The sequence below is a fragment of the Bombina bombina genome, chromosome 1 (genome assembly GCF_027579735.1).
Source record: "Bombina bombina isolate aBomBom1 chromosome 1, aBomBom1.pri, whole genome shotgun sequence".
NCBI classification, from domain to species: domain Eukaryota; kingdom Metazoa; phylum Chordata; class Amphibia; order Anura; family Bombinatoridae; genus Bombina; species Bombina bombina.
In genome coordinates this window covers 411,397,186-411,414,109 of record NC_069499.1, presented here as the reverse complement: position 1 = coordinate 411,414,109, position 16,924 = coordinate 411,397,186, and the positions used below count along the sequence as shown (strand labels likewise).

At 37.5% G+C, this 16,924-nt stretch overlaps 1 protein-coding gene across 1 annotated transcript in view; it reads left to right on the top strand.

The window, feature by feature from the left end:
- Positions 1-16,924, top strand: part of ACVR1C (activin A receptor type 1C) — a 280,647-nt gene that overhangs the window by 161,672 nt on the left and 102,051 nt on the right. The window contains exons 4-5 of the mRNA XM_053698317.1: positions 7,105-7,272; positions 9,475-9,631. Coding sequence (XP_053554292.1) covers positions 7,105-7,272; positions 9,475-9,631 — 325 coding nt within the window. The remainder of the gene's footprint in view (positions 1-7,104; positions 7,273-9,474; positions 9,632-16,924) is intronic.

The window sequence follows — 16,924 nt, the reverse complement described above, 5'->3', positions numbered from 1 at the left end:
TGCCAAAATTATAGGCCTATATCCCTGATTAATCACAACATCAAAATGTTTACTAAAATAATAGCTAATAGATTGAAAAAGATATTGCCCTCATTGATCCATCAAGACCAAGTGGGGTTTGTCCAAGATAGGGAAGCGCCAGACAATATCAGAAGAACATTGACTTTGTTAGATTATTTGAAAACAAAAGAAACTCCAGCTCTACTCCTATCGCTAGATGCAGAAAAAGCGTTCGACAGGGTAGACTGGAAGTTCATGTTTCGGGTTTTGGCGACCATGGGGTTTAAAGGGGCATTTATACAGGCGTTAGGGAGTATCTACTCGAACCCAACGGCAGTGGTGGGAGCAGCGGGGTATTTATCTAGGCACATAAAAATTAGGAATGGGACAAGACAAGGCTGTCCGCTGTCGCCATTGATTTTTGCCATATGCATTGAACAATTAGCTGCAAGTATTAGAAATATGAAAGAAATCACGGGAGTGCAAATAGGAGCGGACGACTATAAAGTTATGCTATTTGCAGATGATGTCCTACTGACAATCACTAGACCTTTGAGTTCGCTGCCGTATTTGTATAAAGTGTTAGAAGAGTTCTCTGAGATTTCGGGATACAAGTTAAACTCTGACAAATGCGAGGCATTGGCTATCAATCTTCCTACGCATGCCAAGAAAGTAATAGAACTAAATTTTTCATTCTCGTGGACAAAAAATTACCTCACGTATCTGGGGGTTAAGATAGGAGACAATATGACAGATTTATATAAAATAAACTATACCCCTGTCTATAACGCTATCAGAAATGATTTGAGGAAGTGGAGTAAATGTTTTCATGGTATGGGAAACTGATGTCCATCAAAATGAATGTGCTTCCAAGGCTAATGTATTTATTTAGGGCTATACCAATTAATGTACCTTTACCAGATCTAATGGCTCTACAGAGTGACATACTGAAATTTTTGAGAGGAAATGGAAGGCCTCGAATTGCTTCCCAATTGCTTAATTTACACAGACAGGTAGGGGGAGTAGGACTTCCCAATTTGGTAGAATATTACCAGGCCTCCAGGTTGGCGCAAACAGTTATATTAGGTAAACAACATAATGAGTTGATATGGCCACAAGTAGAAGCTAATATGGCGGGTTGTCCAAAAGCGGCAGACATTTTCTGGGATCTAGAAAGAGGTAAAAAAACAAGGGAATATAGATCACCGATAACTTTAGAGGCAGTAAGGCTGTGGGAAGGAATCACGAAAAAATTACGTTTGAGCAGTGCGGAAACGATATTAAGACCGGTCAAGTTTTTGTTACCAAAAGATCTAAGAAGAAAAATGGACAAATGGGTGAACAAAGGACTGTACAGGGTAGCTGACTTCCTTACGGGTTCCAAGATGCGTACGTTTACTTCTATCAGAGATCAATTGCAGCCAGAGCAGTTACATTGGTTTATGTATTTACAAATTAGCTCAGCCATAATAACATATATGTCGCATAATCAGAACTATCAGCTAACGGAGCTGGAGAGAATGATAATAAACCCTAATAGAGGGAAAAAACTGATCTCTTGGATATATGTTCTAATTCAGAAGGCTAAATGTAATTCTAAATTAAAAATGACAGAAAAATGGGAAAGAGACACGACAAAGAAGTGGGAGATGGATGAGTGGACTGAGTTGATGATGAACTCTTACAGAGGGTTAATTAGTGCAGACATGAAGGAGAATTGCATGAAAGTAATCTTTAGATGGTATCTGACGCCGGAAAAGACAGCGCATTTCTCCATAGGGCTTGATGGCTGCTGCTATAGAGGCTGTCACGAAAGGGGTACATATAGAAACATGTGGTGGGAGTGTCAGGAAGTACGACCCCTATGGGGGAAATTATCAGAATTAATAAGTAAACTGTTAGACGAGAGAGTAAATATCACAATGACCCAAGCTTTATTACACGAAAGAGTGAAACCATTTAACTCCTCAATTAATAAACTCATTAGAATATTATGCACTTGTTTAAGAATCTGCATAGCCAGACACTGGAAAGTGGGAGTCCCATCATGGCACAAAGTGTTGGGGAAAGTTAAGGAAACATATACCCTATCAGAATTAGCTGCATGGACACAGGGGCAACCAGAACAGTTTCATAAGATATGGTTCTATTGGGTACTAAGGTCTGGAGAGTAAACTAAGAGGGATAGAAAAGAGACAGTATATCACCGGGCTACCTGATGATATCATTGATTTGGCCGAGAGGGCTAACTGAACTGAGGGAAGAAAAAGAGATATTGTGAAAAAAAAGTCTTAGGTTTGCTTAGTTTAATAATGGCACCTCCTGGTAGGGGGGGGGGGGTTTAGTGGGTGAGGGGCGGGAGGGTAGGGATAGTTACAACTTGATCGCTACTATAAGTACCTTGGGGTGTGGGTTTTACGAGGGTCGCCAGATGAAGGTGGACACACAGCCATGGAATCTCTGTACCTTGTAACATTAAGATGTACTGTTTTATGGCAATTTAATAAGAACCCATAGACACCCATGAGATGACATTTAGTTTATTGTTTTGTTTTTTCCTATGTTGTAAACCAATAAAAAAATATTTCAACATAAAAAAGTAAAATGAGAGTGCATAAGATTACAATTTCCTCTGCGAGAAGAGAGTCTCATTTAAGATTTATTTATCAGTCATATATTACTCCCTACATGGTTTAAAAGTGGAATAGAGATACACCAGCTCTATGTCCAAAATGTAGTATGCAAAATGTACATACTGTATATTGCATTACTTCAAAGAATGTCCTAAGATAAATTAGTTCTGGGCAAAGATACAACATTGGATGATAAAAATATGTAAGGTAAACATCCTATTAAGAAAATCTTATATTTTTAAGTCATGGTTATATACATGGAAAAAAAGCTAAATTTATAAATACACCGTATATTAATAGGTCGAAGCAATTGTTAAGAGATGGAAAGATAAGAAGGCACCTAACGTGTCACATTTCACAAAAGCCCTTGTTGATTATTTGATCATTGAGCAATATGATACACAAATGGGAGATTAAAATAGAATGTATAAATTTTTAAGGAAATGGCAAATATTTATCATAGCACAACCTATTAACATATGAATTCAAATCCTAAAACTTTTGAAAAATCTTTGACTTTCACATAGTGAAGTTAAAAGAACAGCTTGGGCGCGATCCGATATATGGCGCAGGTTTTGGCACAAGTGTGGGAACCTGCGCCGCCCGTAATTTCACCTCGCACATCGGGGTATTACATATACCCCGCCGGCAGTTCCTAAAGTGCCGTAAGTCTGATAAACTAGCGATGTCCAGAAATGAGCGTAACTACAAATTTCTGGAGTCGCTAGTGACACTTTAGAAACTACCGGCGCCTAAGAAAAGAAAAGGAAATATCAAATCTCCCGTAACAGTCTAACACGCCTCCCAAAAATAGCCGACACGTAAAACCCCTATATGCGCAATCCCCCCTTCTCACTACTAATAATAAATGTATTAACCCCTAGACCGACAATCCCCCACAACGCAATAAGCCTAATTATTAACCCCTAAACTGACATAGCCCACACCGCAATAAACCTATTCTAGTATTAACCCCTAAACCGCCATAGCCTATTAAATCTATTGACCCCTAATCTGCCGCCGCCAACGTCGCCGCCACTATAATAAAGTTATTAACCCCTAAACCTAAGTCTAACCCTAACACCCCCCCATACTTAATTAATATTTATATAAATCTAAATAATATTACTATTATTAAATAAAGTATTCCTATTTAAAACTAAATACTTACCTATAAAATAAACCCTAAGATAGCTACAATATAATTAATAATTACATTGTAGCTATTTTAGGATTTATTTTTATTTTACAGGCAACTTATGTATTTATTTTAACTAGGTACAATAGCTATTAAATAGTTAATAACTATTAAATAACTACCTAGTTAAAATAATTACAAATTTACCTGTAAAATAAAACCTAACCTAAGTTACAATTACACCTAACACTACACTATCATTAAATTAATTAAATAAATTAACTACAATTACCTAAAATTAAATACAATTAAATAAAATAAACTATAGTACAAACCCCCCCCCCCCACACACTAAATTACAGAAAATAAAAAAAAATTACAGGAAGTTTAAACTAATTACACCTAATCTAAGACCCCTAATAAAATAAAAAAGCCCCCTAATAAAATGCCCTACCCTATACTAAATTACAAATAGCCCTTAAAAGGGCTTTTTGCGGGGCATTGCCCCAAAGTAATCAGCTCTTTTACCTGTAAAAAAATAAATACACCCACCCAACATTAAAACCCACCACCCACACCCAACCTTACTCTAAAACCCACCCAATTCCCCCTTAAAAAAACCTAACACTACCCCATTGAAGATTACCCTACCTTGAGCCGTCTTCACCCAGCTGGGCAGAAGTCTTCATCCGATACGGGCACAAGTGGTCCTCCAGCCAGGCAGAAGTCTTCATCCGATACGGGCAGAAGAGGTCCTCCATCCGAGCAGAAGTCTTCATCCAAGCGGTATCTTCTATCTTCTTCCATCCAACGAGGAGCGGCTCCATCTTGAAGACATCCGACGTGGAGCTTCCTTCCTGGCCGACGGACTAACGACGAATGAAGGTTCCTTTAAATGATGTCATCCAAGATGGCGTCCCTTGAATTCCGATTGGCTGATAGGATTCTATCAGCCAATCGGAATTAAGGTAGGAAAAATCCTATTGGCTGATGCAATCAGCCAATCGGATTGACCTCGCATACTATTGGCTGTTCCAATAGAATGCAAGCTCAATCCTATTGGCTGATTGCATCAGCCAATCAGATTAAACTTCAATCCGATTGGCTGATTGCATCAGGGGTTAATACACTTTATTAGTTATTGCGGTGGGGGATTGCGGTTGACAGGTAGATAGACATTGCGCATGCGTTAGGTGTTAGTCATTTTAAGGAGTTACGGTGCTCCCATACTCAGCGCAAGGCCTGCTACGGCTGCCTGTTATGGCGAGGTAAAAATGGAGTAACATTTCTCCATTTTCACCACGTAAGGCCTTGCGCTGGATATTGGATACCGATTTACGACGCGGTCCAATGTTAGCTTATGGGAGTAAAAATTGTGAGCGACGGGTGAAATATATGTGCCGCATTTATATGCGCGCTGTATATAGGATACCAAAAACGTGCAAAACCTGGTCGCCGGCTTTTGCGGCCGACGCTCTATATGTAATGGAGGCCCTTATAGGCAAAATTGGTATGAGGTAGCACTCTTTCTGAATTAGTAGGCACAGGAAAATGTTATAGGCATTATTTTCTAGCTATCTGTTTACTAGGAAATGTTTCATGTAAATGGTGTATGAGAAAAAAACACCATCAATGCAGAGGTTTATTTAGTTTTTTTAGTTTTAATAGGAAAAATGAAAGAAATATATAGGGCTAGATTACAAGTTTTTTATGCTTGTTAGGTTAGCGCAACTGAAAAACTTGACTACATGGTGGTGCGGTAAAAAATAGTTGCACTAAACTCAACATAAATACATTTAAAATTACAGTTCCACTCATATAAACACTATCGGATAAAAAATAGCCATATACATTTTTAAAAAAAGTTATAGGGTTAAAAGGTACATGGTATAGGACAAGGTGTTTGACTGCAAAGGGCTATATTTAGGAATGCGATTGCGCGTTCACAATATTCATATTTCCATAATATTGCAATTGCGTGATCGTGTTTTATTTATAATTTTGTGATCACACTGTAGCAAATTTGTTCTTTATTATTATTATTCTTATATATCTATTTTATTCTTAAAGTGAAGGTAAACTTTGGTGAATGAAAGCCCGTTTATTATAAATTGTATTAAAAACTGGGGTATTTTTATTCATCAAATTTTACAAAGCAGCCGTTTTGATTAAAAACTTACCTTTTTTTCTTTTCACAGCCAGAGCAGCTTCCACCTCCTGGAAATCCTCTCTTCACACGTCAGCAATGACTAATCCGGCTTCCTCCAATCATGGCATTCCCCCCAGGGTAGTCATTGCCTGAGGCCATGCTGTGCTTGGAGGAAGCCGGATTAGTCATTGCTGATGTGTGAAGAGAGGATTTCCAGGAGGGGGAAGCTGCTCTGGCTGTGAAAATAAAAAAAGGTAAGTTTTTAATCAAAACGTCTGCTTTGTAAACTTTGATGAATGAAAGTGCCCCTGTTTTTAATAGTATTTTTATAAAACGTGCTTTTATTCATCATAGTTTACCTTCACTTTAAAATAAGTAAAAAGAACATGCATAATGACACAATACAAGTTCATACAATCACTTCTAAAGTTTACATACATATTCTAACACTATACTATAAAATACATATACATTAAACAATGTATATACATACATCATATACCCATAATTCTCCTGCTTCTATAGATGTATTATTGGTATGCTTAATTCATTATTTTATTGTAAGAACAGGGGTTGAGTTTCTGCTGACACATATAAATTGTATTGTCATACAGTACTGTGTAAAGGTATAATTTACATTACACCTTCGATGTAGGTGATGATGCTACTTTGAATATATCGTCAGTATCAGAGATGCATCGCCAACCAAGCTTCTCAGAACTACTGCCTTTAAACAGTACTGTCAGCCCTTTTGAATATTTCCCTTGCGCTCTCAACGGATACCTTTTGAATATCTTGCTGCCTCACTTGCACTTTCGATCATTGGGGCCCGGATTACCTAGATCTCAATCCTTTTGCAAAAAAAGTTGCTGATATTAAAAAACAAAAACTATGTACATTAGATTTTAAATACAGGTTCCATTTTTGCAACTGTATAACAAACTAGTGTTTGAAATTTTGATAATAGTGGAAATAAAAGAGATCTTACCATTAGTTGGATGTCAAAAGCTGATGTTAGTACATTCCATTTGATGTCACATGCCTGTAATATACTGTATGTATGCTAGTTAGGAAGAAATGTCAATTCCTGAGATTGTTACATTTATAATAAAACTGGACAATAATCTGGTGAATAGTAAAAAATAAATATCACACAATAAACTAATTATATTGTTATATTTCAGATAATGGCACTTGGACACAGCTCTGGCTTGTTTCTGAATTCCATGAGCAAGGCTCACTATTTGATTACCTGATTCATAACACTGTGACTATTGGTGGGATGATAAAACTGGCATTATCCATTGTCAGTGGCCTGGCACATTTACATATGGAAATAGTTGGCACTCAAGGTAATAATGTCCCTATGTGCATAGAAACTGGGTTTGTCATGGCTAAACCATGTTTATGTGATTATTTGAAATATTATTCTTATTTAAAAACTGTAAATAAGAAAAATAATGTGTTATCTTTATTCAGTATTCATTCTATTATCACATTTAGCTTTTTATATTCCATATTCTATAATTACATACATAAATATACACTTGCTGATATTTTTTTTAATATAAGCTTAACTACATTCTTTATCTAGGGATTTACCATTGCAGATGCCATATTGTGATCATGGACCTAATCTGAATGCATTTAAGCCCTATTTACTAGAGGATAGCCATAACCTTTGCACTAACCCAAGCCTTAAAGGGACAGTCTAGTCAAAATTAATCTTTCATAATTCAGATAGGGCATATCATTTTAAACAACTTTCCAATTTACTTTTATCATCAAATTTGCTTTGAAAACTAAACTTAGGAAAGCTCTTATGCTAATTTCTAAACCCTTGAAGGCAGCCTTTTATCTGAATGCATTTGACAGTTTTTCACAGCTAAAGGGCGTTAGTTTATATGTGCCATATAGACAACATTGTGATTACACCCGTGGAGTTACTTATGAGAGGGCCCTGATTGGCTAAAATGCAAGTCTGTCAAAAGAACTGAAATATGGGGGCAGTCTGCATAGGCTTAGATACAAGGTAATCACAGAGGGAAAAAGTATATTAATATACCCGTGTTGGTTATGCAAAACTGGGGAATGGGTAATAAAGGGATTATCTATCTTTTTAAACAATAAAAGTTATAGAGTAGACTGTCCCTTTAACTGTAGCCCTAACACTAGCTACATCAGTGTCACCTTTCACCTGTTGTTCAGATGGGTGATCAATGTCATTGTTGCTCTGGGTGGTGAAATCTCCCTGTAGACAAGACCCCAGCAAACCTGACTCATGCCCAGATATTTTTGCATAAAAGCAAGAAAATTGAGAGATGCACTCACTGAGACAAAACAATAGCTGAAAAAGCATGCTTGCTTTTCCACAAGGCCAGTGCCACTCAGGGTGCAGTCTCTTTTTGTACACAAGGAGGCCTATTTATCATAGGTCTTGCGGACCTGATCCGACAGAGCGGATCGGGTTGAATTCCGGCGATTCCTGTCCGCTTCATCAGAGCAGGCGGACAGGGTTATGGAGAAGCAGTCTTTAGTGAAAAGGCATAGTGTGCAAAAAGAGACTGCACCCTGAGTGGCACTGGCCTTGTGGACAAGCATGGAAGTTTTTCTAGCTATTGTTCTGTCTCAGTGAGTGCGTCTCTCTATTTTCTTGATTTTATGTAAATTGCTCTTTGGTCTCCCTAAGAATAAAAGGGGGAAACCAGATATGGACTCCTTGCACACATGCCCTAGAGATATGCAACTGCTCCTCACTGATGAAGCCCAAGAGAGGCCGAAACGTACATCTGGGGTTTGTTGTTTGTTTTGTTCAGAGAAGAATTGCCTGGTGCTGGACTGTCATTGGGCAGGATCAGACTTATATGCTACAGGATATTTTTTCTCTGTGAAAGGCATAGTGTGCAAAAAGAGACTGCACCCTGAGTGGCACTGGCCTTGTGGACAAGCATGGAAGTTTTTCTAGCTATTGTTCTGTCTCAGTGAGTGCGTCTCTCTATTTTCTTGATTTTAATTAACAGATTTTTTTGCAGTCACTATTTTTCCTGTGACATTAGCAACAGATACAAGATATACAAAACACAATTATTCATGACTTTTTTTTTTTATTCATGACAAAAAACACACAGGAAGCAGCATTTCCACATGATTTAGCTCTCTTGTTATGTTTATATTATATTTATTTCTGCTTAATTTAAATATGATATGTCTGGAATGTTGAATTTCGCTGGAGAAAATTCAGTGAAAATAAAAGACCATAGTTGATTGGGGTATACATTACTAATGAAAATGACCTTTAAAAGCTCAGTTTATTGTATACCCTGTAGTATGTAGGTCTTATGTATTGCAAATCTGTGGCAGATTATTTTCCTGTAATACTTCTTATCAACTCTTTCTACAAATGTTGCAGTTGAAGCCTAAGGGTATTTTTGTACTGTAATGTAGTGATAAACTTTTTATAGAAATAATCTATACCAATGCTTCCAGAAAGACAAAACTGCTTATATTTATACTAGAGATATGTTTACTACAAATATGTATGTTTATGTTTACAGGCAAACCAGCTATTGCACATAGAGATCTAAAGTCAAAAAATATTCTTGTTAAAAGAAATGAGACTTGTGCCATTGCTGACCTAGGTCTGGCTGTGAAACATGATTCACTGACCAATACAATAGATATTCCCCAAAATCCAAGAGTTGGCACAAAGAGGTAAGGAAAAGCAATGTATGACTGAAATGAAATCGATCGTGTTTTAATTATTATTATTTGTTATTTGTAGAGCTCCAACAGATTCCGCAGCACTATAAACAAATGCGGAGTACAACAAAACATTTATAGGGATGAAACGGGTAGAGGGCCCTGCCAAGAGTTGCACTGTTGTTGTCAGCTCTTAAGAAGGTGATCTACAAACAGCTGGACACTTAGGCTTATATGCTAAGGGGGTTCAGGGGATAGCGATGGAGGAGAGGAACTGGTATAAAGAAAGGTTAGTGTAGGTTGTATGCATCCCTGAACAGTAGAGTCTTTAGGGAGCACTTGAAGCTTTCAAAACTAGAGGAGAGTCTTGTGGAGCGAGGCAAAGAGTTCCACAAGATGGGAGCCAGTCTAGAGAAGTCCTGTAAATGGGAGTGTGAGGAGGTAACAAGAGAGGAGGAGAGTAGGAGGTAATGAGCAGAGCAAAGGGGATGGGAGGGAGAGTATCTGGAGACAAGGTCTGAGATATAGGGGAGAGCAGTGCAGTTGAGGACTTTGTATGTCATAGTGAGAATTTTGTGTTTAATCCTAGAGGCAAGAGGAAGCCAGTGAAGGGATTGGCAGAGAGGTGCAGCAGATGAAGAGCGACGTGTAAGGAAGATGAGCCTGGCAGAGGCATTCATTATGGATTGTAAAGGAGCTAGGCGGTAGTTGGGGAGACCAGAGAGGACAGTGTTGCAGTAATCAATGCAGGAAAGGATGAGAGAGTGGATTAAAATCTTAGTTGTGCCTTGTGTAAGGAAATGCCTAATTTTAGAGATGTTTTTAAGGTGGAAGCTGCAGGCTTTAGCCAAGGACTGAATGTGAGGAGTGAAAGAAAGATCTGAGTCAAATGTGACCCCAAGACATCGGGCATACGGGTTAGGGGTAATGATGGAGTTCTCGACAGTTATAGAAAGATTGGGGTGTCAGTATATTTATAAGAATTTTCAGTAGTGCTCTTCAAATAATATATCAGCCTATGGCAGGGTTATAACACAATCTATTTAAATAATTATCCTTTAAAATAAACCCTCAAACAATATGCATCTACTAAAAATTATAAAATGAATACAAATATCTGAATTCTTTTATTTAGTTAATATCTATGAACATTTTTAAATATATTTGTAATACCAGAATATGAAACACTATTATACACGTTAAAAACGCTATACTTCTTACAAAGCTTACAAAATTTTACCTTAAAAAACCAGCCTTATTTACAAATAGCTTTTCATATAATTAATACAGTGGGACTAAAGTAACAGCTACTACTATTCAGCAATACAATTAACAGTGCTAATAAACAATAGAACAATATATATATTCAGCTGTTTAACTGCAATTTATCCTAATGCAATTTTAATTCACAACATCAGAAATTTCACAGATAAGTTACTTAACCTATACGATACAAATTTAACACTATATAGGGCTGTGGCTATCAGTTTTAAAATACAAATTGCTCTTTTCAATCTATTTATTATAATTTAACTGTAGTGACTATGCTCTTACCAATAATCTTGCATACGTTACCAGGGTAGACAGCAATCAATATCCAATATCTCTTAACAAGAATGATCTAACCTCAGACGACCAAGATTGGGGTTATCTGCATATGGAGCATATAGATAGCCATTTGCTTTGTAAGAACTGTCGCAGTTATTTTCCTTCAGGGATAGCCAGAGATTGCAGCAGCTATTCAGTAGGTTAGCCTCTCTCTCTCTCAAAACATGGGGTTAAATCATCTGATATCACCCTGCCATTTTTTTGTTTAGTAACCATCATTGGTGAAATTGGAAACCCCCAAACGGAAACCTTGTCTCGGATTGGCCCTTTGAAATTGAACATGGATTGGTTCATCTGGGAATTATCTTTTAACAGTCAATCGTCTCCTGGCTGCAATACCTGCATCTGTCCATCAGGGGGCCACGTGACACACAAAACAAATACACCTAACCATTTCTAAACATTTGAAAGAGATTATTTCTTTAAAATATGTAATAACTGCCATAATTTCCTTATATTAATAAGTTTACAATATCAATCGCAGATGGGGCAGTATTACATCACCTCTCTGATCATTTTGATATGAAACATCATGTGTCTAACATTATATTATATTAAAATAATTTATCCTGTTAATTATTCTGAAATTAATGGCAATTATATATCTAATATGTTTTCAGAGCTGTGTTTAAACTTTCATAACCATCTAGTATATAATCATATGACATGATTCAGGTATCCCATGCAGGCACTTCATCTAAAAATTGAAAAATTATGTTACATATAATTAGACCATGGGATTATTACAGTTTGAATCTATTTTTCATATATCTATTCACTGCAGCAATTATTTATTTAGTATAATAAGTACCATTTCAACATATATATACATATATGGGCTATTTGAATCATTTCAAACATATCTGAAACTATTGGCTTCATTCCCTTTATAAAATGTATTTAATATTACTTATGCTACATGGATTGTAAATGCTAATCTGTTTGCTCTCGGTAAGTTTCAAAGTTACCCCATAGCACGTGTCTTTGCTGGCTAAGGTCTTCACTGCCCCACCCACATAGCATGGGGTCAATCCATGAGTAGTTGTAAAAGTCACAATACAACATATTTTCTGTTTATCTAGCAATGCAGACGTGTATTTGATGTTTAGGGGCAATTAACACCTATGTGCATAAAAACCGTTTCCCTATGATTTTAACCCCATAGCACGTGTCTTTGCTGGCTAAGGTCTTCATTGCCCCACCCACATAGCATGGGGTCAATCCATGAGTAGTTGTAAAAGTCACAATACAACATATTTTCTGTTTATCTAGCAATGCAGACGTGTATTTGATGTTTAGGGGCAATTAACACCTATGTGCATAAAAACTGTTTCCCTATGATTTTGACCATCTTCAAGATGGTATTCCAGACACCTCGTCCTCACTCACAGCATGGGGTACAGAGTGCTATGAAATTTGCACTTCCTAATTTAGAAGCAAATGTTTCAGTGTCAGAGGGAAATTTAATTACAAATCTGGTATGGATTTCATTTTCACACTCTAGCTAGAAATGTCTCTGGAGACATTTTGTCTGCAATTGAGTTCTGGAATGTGTATTCAACTTGTGGGGGTTTTGTGAATTAAATCCTGACATCAGAATTTCAACCCTATTTCAGTAATATCTGAAAAAATATGGTTTCATACATAAACACATTTCCCTGTCCTATTGACATACATATATATATGTGTGTGTGTGTGTGTCATTTACCTGTACCCTGACATAATTCCCCCTTTCAAATTCAAATATATGTAGGACACATGTATTTGAATTGGATCAAAGTCGTTGGTACTCAGTGAGGATGTTGGCCCTATACATCATAGACAGTCTTCTATGTAGAAAGTCTGTTATTTTTGAGCCTTCATGTTTATCAGTTAGTTATCTTTAAACTACAGTAAGTCTTTAGTGCATTTTAGGATATGACACTTCATTCTCCCTCTATGACTTGTAGTTGGGATCTGGGATGACATGCCCGCAATTGATTGATATGGACCCATTTGTCTATGAAACTTTCATTTTTTGGGGTTCTTATTTTATAGGCCACTGGAGATATTTTGTCAGTAATGACAAAAGGACCTTTCCATGAGGGAAAAAATTTCTTCTCCCTAACCTGATCCCTTCCAAAGTTATAAAGATAAACTTTATCATTTATTTCATATTCCTTTTTGTACATTTTGAGATCATAATAGGTTTTAGTGGCAGTTGCGGCTCTTTCTAAATTCCTTTGAGCAAATGTAAAGGTATATTGTAGGTGCTTTCTTAGGTTCTCCACATATTGATGTGTATTGGCAGCGTTTATCAAGTTTTGGTCTGATGTACGGTACAGCAGATGCTGAGGTAGAACCATTCTTCTACCAGTCATCAGTTCAAAAGGTGACATCTTGGTAGCACTACTTGGAGTTGCTCTTAATGCCATTAGGACTAGAGGAAGTTTTACATCCCAGTCTTTACCCGTTTCACTCACAAACTTTTTGAGCATTTTCACAATGAACTGGTTGTAACGCTCTACACCACCACTTGAGGCAGCTCTATAAGCAATATGGAGCTTTCTTTTTACCCCTAGTATTTTCCACATTTTGGTCATCACTTCGCTAGTGAAGTGGGTACCCCAATCTGATTCGATTCTTTGGGGCAAACCAAATCTGGAAAATACATGGTTGATGAGCAATGCTGTGCATGTTTCAGCACTATTGTTAGGTGCACTAATGCACTCTACCCATTTAGTGAACAGACATGTCACGGTTAACATGTATTTGTTACCTCTTGATGACCTTGTTACCGGACCAAGAAAATCAATTTGTATATCTGACCATGGCATTACCATCCCCCTTTTCTGCTCTATGCATTGGTGCAGTGGGTTGGAACTGTGGACAGATTAAACACCCTTGACAGTTGGTTTGAACATCTTTCAACATGTGTGGCAAAAAGGCATAATCACGCAATATTTCATATGTGAGTTTGGCACCACGATGACCAGATGTAGGAGCGTCATGGGCATGTTGAAGCATTAGACCTCTGAACTTGGTGGGTACTACCCATTGCTCAATGCCAGTTTTGGAGGTTCTAATTAACAAACCATCCTGTAACTTGAATTGTGATCTGGATTTCATTAAGATTCTAAGATATTCTTTGCAAATACAATCATCTTTTGATATGGGGTTGCTTTCAAGATCTTCTATGTGTTCATAGAAGATGCCTACAATGGGGTCTTCTTTTTGACTAGTGATCAGGTCCTCACTAGGAGAATCCTGACTCCATGTACCAAGTTAGGCTCACTCTGTTGTTTTGCCTGGTTTCTGGTAATGGCTTTTACCTGAATTGCACCCATCAAGTGGTCAATATTAAGGAGTTCTCCAGTTATGGCTCCTTGTTTGCCTAATGAATCCGCAAGATCATTGCCTTCCTTATCAGGATCTAGAACTCTGGAATGACCCTTGGTCTTTTTCCAGTGTATGGTTAAATCATTGGATATCTCCAGATTATCAATCTTGCAGAACAACTTGCCATGCTTGACTGGATTGTTATTGCTTTTCTGCATGCCATTTCTTTTCCAAGTTGGCAGGTATTCAACAAAACTGTCACGCACATAATTTGAGTCAGTTATGATCACAAATTCATGAATACCATGTTCAATAGCCATTTCAATGGTTTTTAGAATAGCAGTGAGTTCTGCAACTTGACTGGATCTTGGTTCAATGTTGAAACCTATAGACATATTTGGGAATCCATTTGCCCAAGTTATACCAATGCCAGCGACTAATCTGTGCTCATTATCAATAGTGGCATGGTAAGAACAACCATCAACATACACCCAAGGTAATGTTTGGCAATTTTCCTCATTGTACATTTTATATGGGGAAAGCAATTGTTCCTCCAGGAAATCATATTCTGATAATTCTTCCCCAGGATCTCTAGCAGTACAGTCGTGGAGCTCAGCAAGCCCCTGCGCGACTGGATTCTTTTTATTCTGCTTGTAGCTAATTTCTAAAGGCCAGCCTTGTAAGGAAAGAGTCCACGCTGTTATGCGGCTATTTGACTAATTCCCATCTCTTATTCTCTCACTTTTCAAATATAGCAAAGGCTGGTGGGCCGTTTCTACAATAATTTTCTCGTCTCCTGTATATAGCTGCGGAAATTTTGTAGAGCCCATACAGTAGATAAAAGGGCTTTTTCGCAATTGCTAAATTTTATTTCTACTGGGGATAGAGCTTTGCTCGCATAAGCAATGGCTTTGCTTAAATTATCATGCTTTTGGTATAAAACAGCACTCATGCTTACATCTGTGTCAAGGTGCTTGTGTGAGTTTTCTCTTCAGCTCTCTTATGACTGTCTCTTGAGACTCACTCCAGTGCCATTTCACATCCTTCTTTAGAAGTAGTAGTAGTGGTTTAGCTAATTCTGCATAATTATCAATGAATTTGCGAGAATAATTGGTCATACCCAGGAATGATCTCAATTCCTTTAAGTTAGTTGGGTTTTTAGAATTCACTATAGCTTCCACCTTTTTCTTCTGAGGATTTAGCCCTTCAGAAGTAACTTCATGTCCCAAGAAGTTTACACGAGTGTGGCACCATTGAGCTTTCTGTAGGGATAATTTGACACCTGCCCTTTTAAGTTGGCTGAGGACGTGTTTAAGCTCTGCGATGTGTTTTTCAAAGTCTGTGCTTTTAATTAAAACATCATCAACATAAGATAAGGTCCCCCTTTCCAGTGCATCAGGCATAGCCTTATGCATGAATACAGCAAATTCATGTCCAGAATTTATGTATCCAAAAGGAAGTCTCTGAAATGCATATTGGACCTTTTGGAAGGAGAATGCCATCTTATACTGGTCCTCCTCATGTACCTTGATGGTCCAATATCCCTGTGCACAATCAATGGCAGTGAATATATTAGATCCCTGCATTTGTGCTAGGCACTGGTCAATGTATGGTACAGGCCAGCCAGACATGTACACTCGTTTGTTTAGCTGTCTTAAATCGGCACACAAACGCCATTGTCCATTGAGCTTAAGAACACCTAGAATAGGATTATTATAAGAGATGTGCACCTGTCGTATGATACCCCTTTCTTCCAAGTTCCTTATGATTTCTGCAAGAGAATCATATGAGGCTAAATGAAGACTTTATTGTTTAACAAAGACAGGTGGTTCATTGGGATCTGTTTGTATTCTTGCAATGTGAAAGTCTGTAGTACCACAGTCATAAGAATCCCTAGCAAAAATATCCTTGTACTCCATAAGGAGTTCTTGCAGCTGTTGGCGTTCATCATCACTGGAACAGCCATTAGCTAAGGATATTTGTTCTTCAACTATTTGCTGAAATCCTGGAAAGATTTCAGACTGTCCTATTTCATAGGCTTCTTCCAACCTACAGGTGAGATCCCCTTGATTATAGTTTACATTGCCCCCATGACTCAGGTAATTGGGGTAATCTTGCTGTTTGATCAGATGATCAAACACTAGAGAGGCTTCTTCAATTTTACAGATGCCTTCCTCTGAGCTGAAGGGATAAATAGACTGAATATTAAATAGACCCTCTGGCATAGATGCAAAGGATTGTTCTATTAATTGTTCATCAGTTAAGTATCCTTCAGTGATCAGCCCAATTACATTATTCTGGAATTCCAGTGCATATCCTATGGTAGTTCCCTTGGATAATGTTATATCCTGTAGGGTCATGTTATGCACAATAATATGT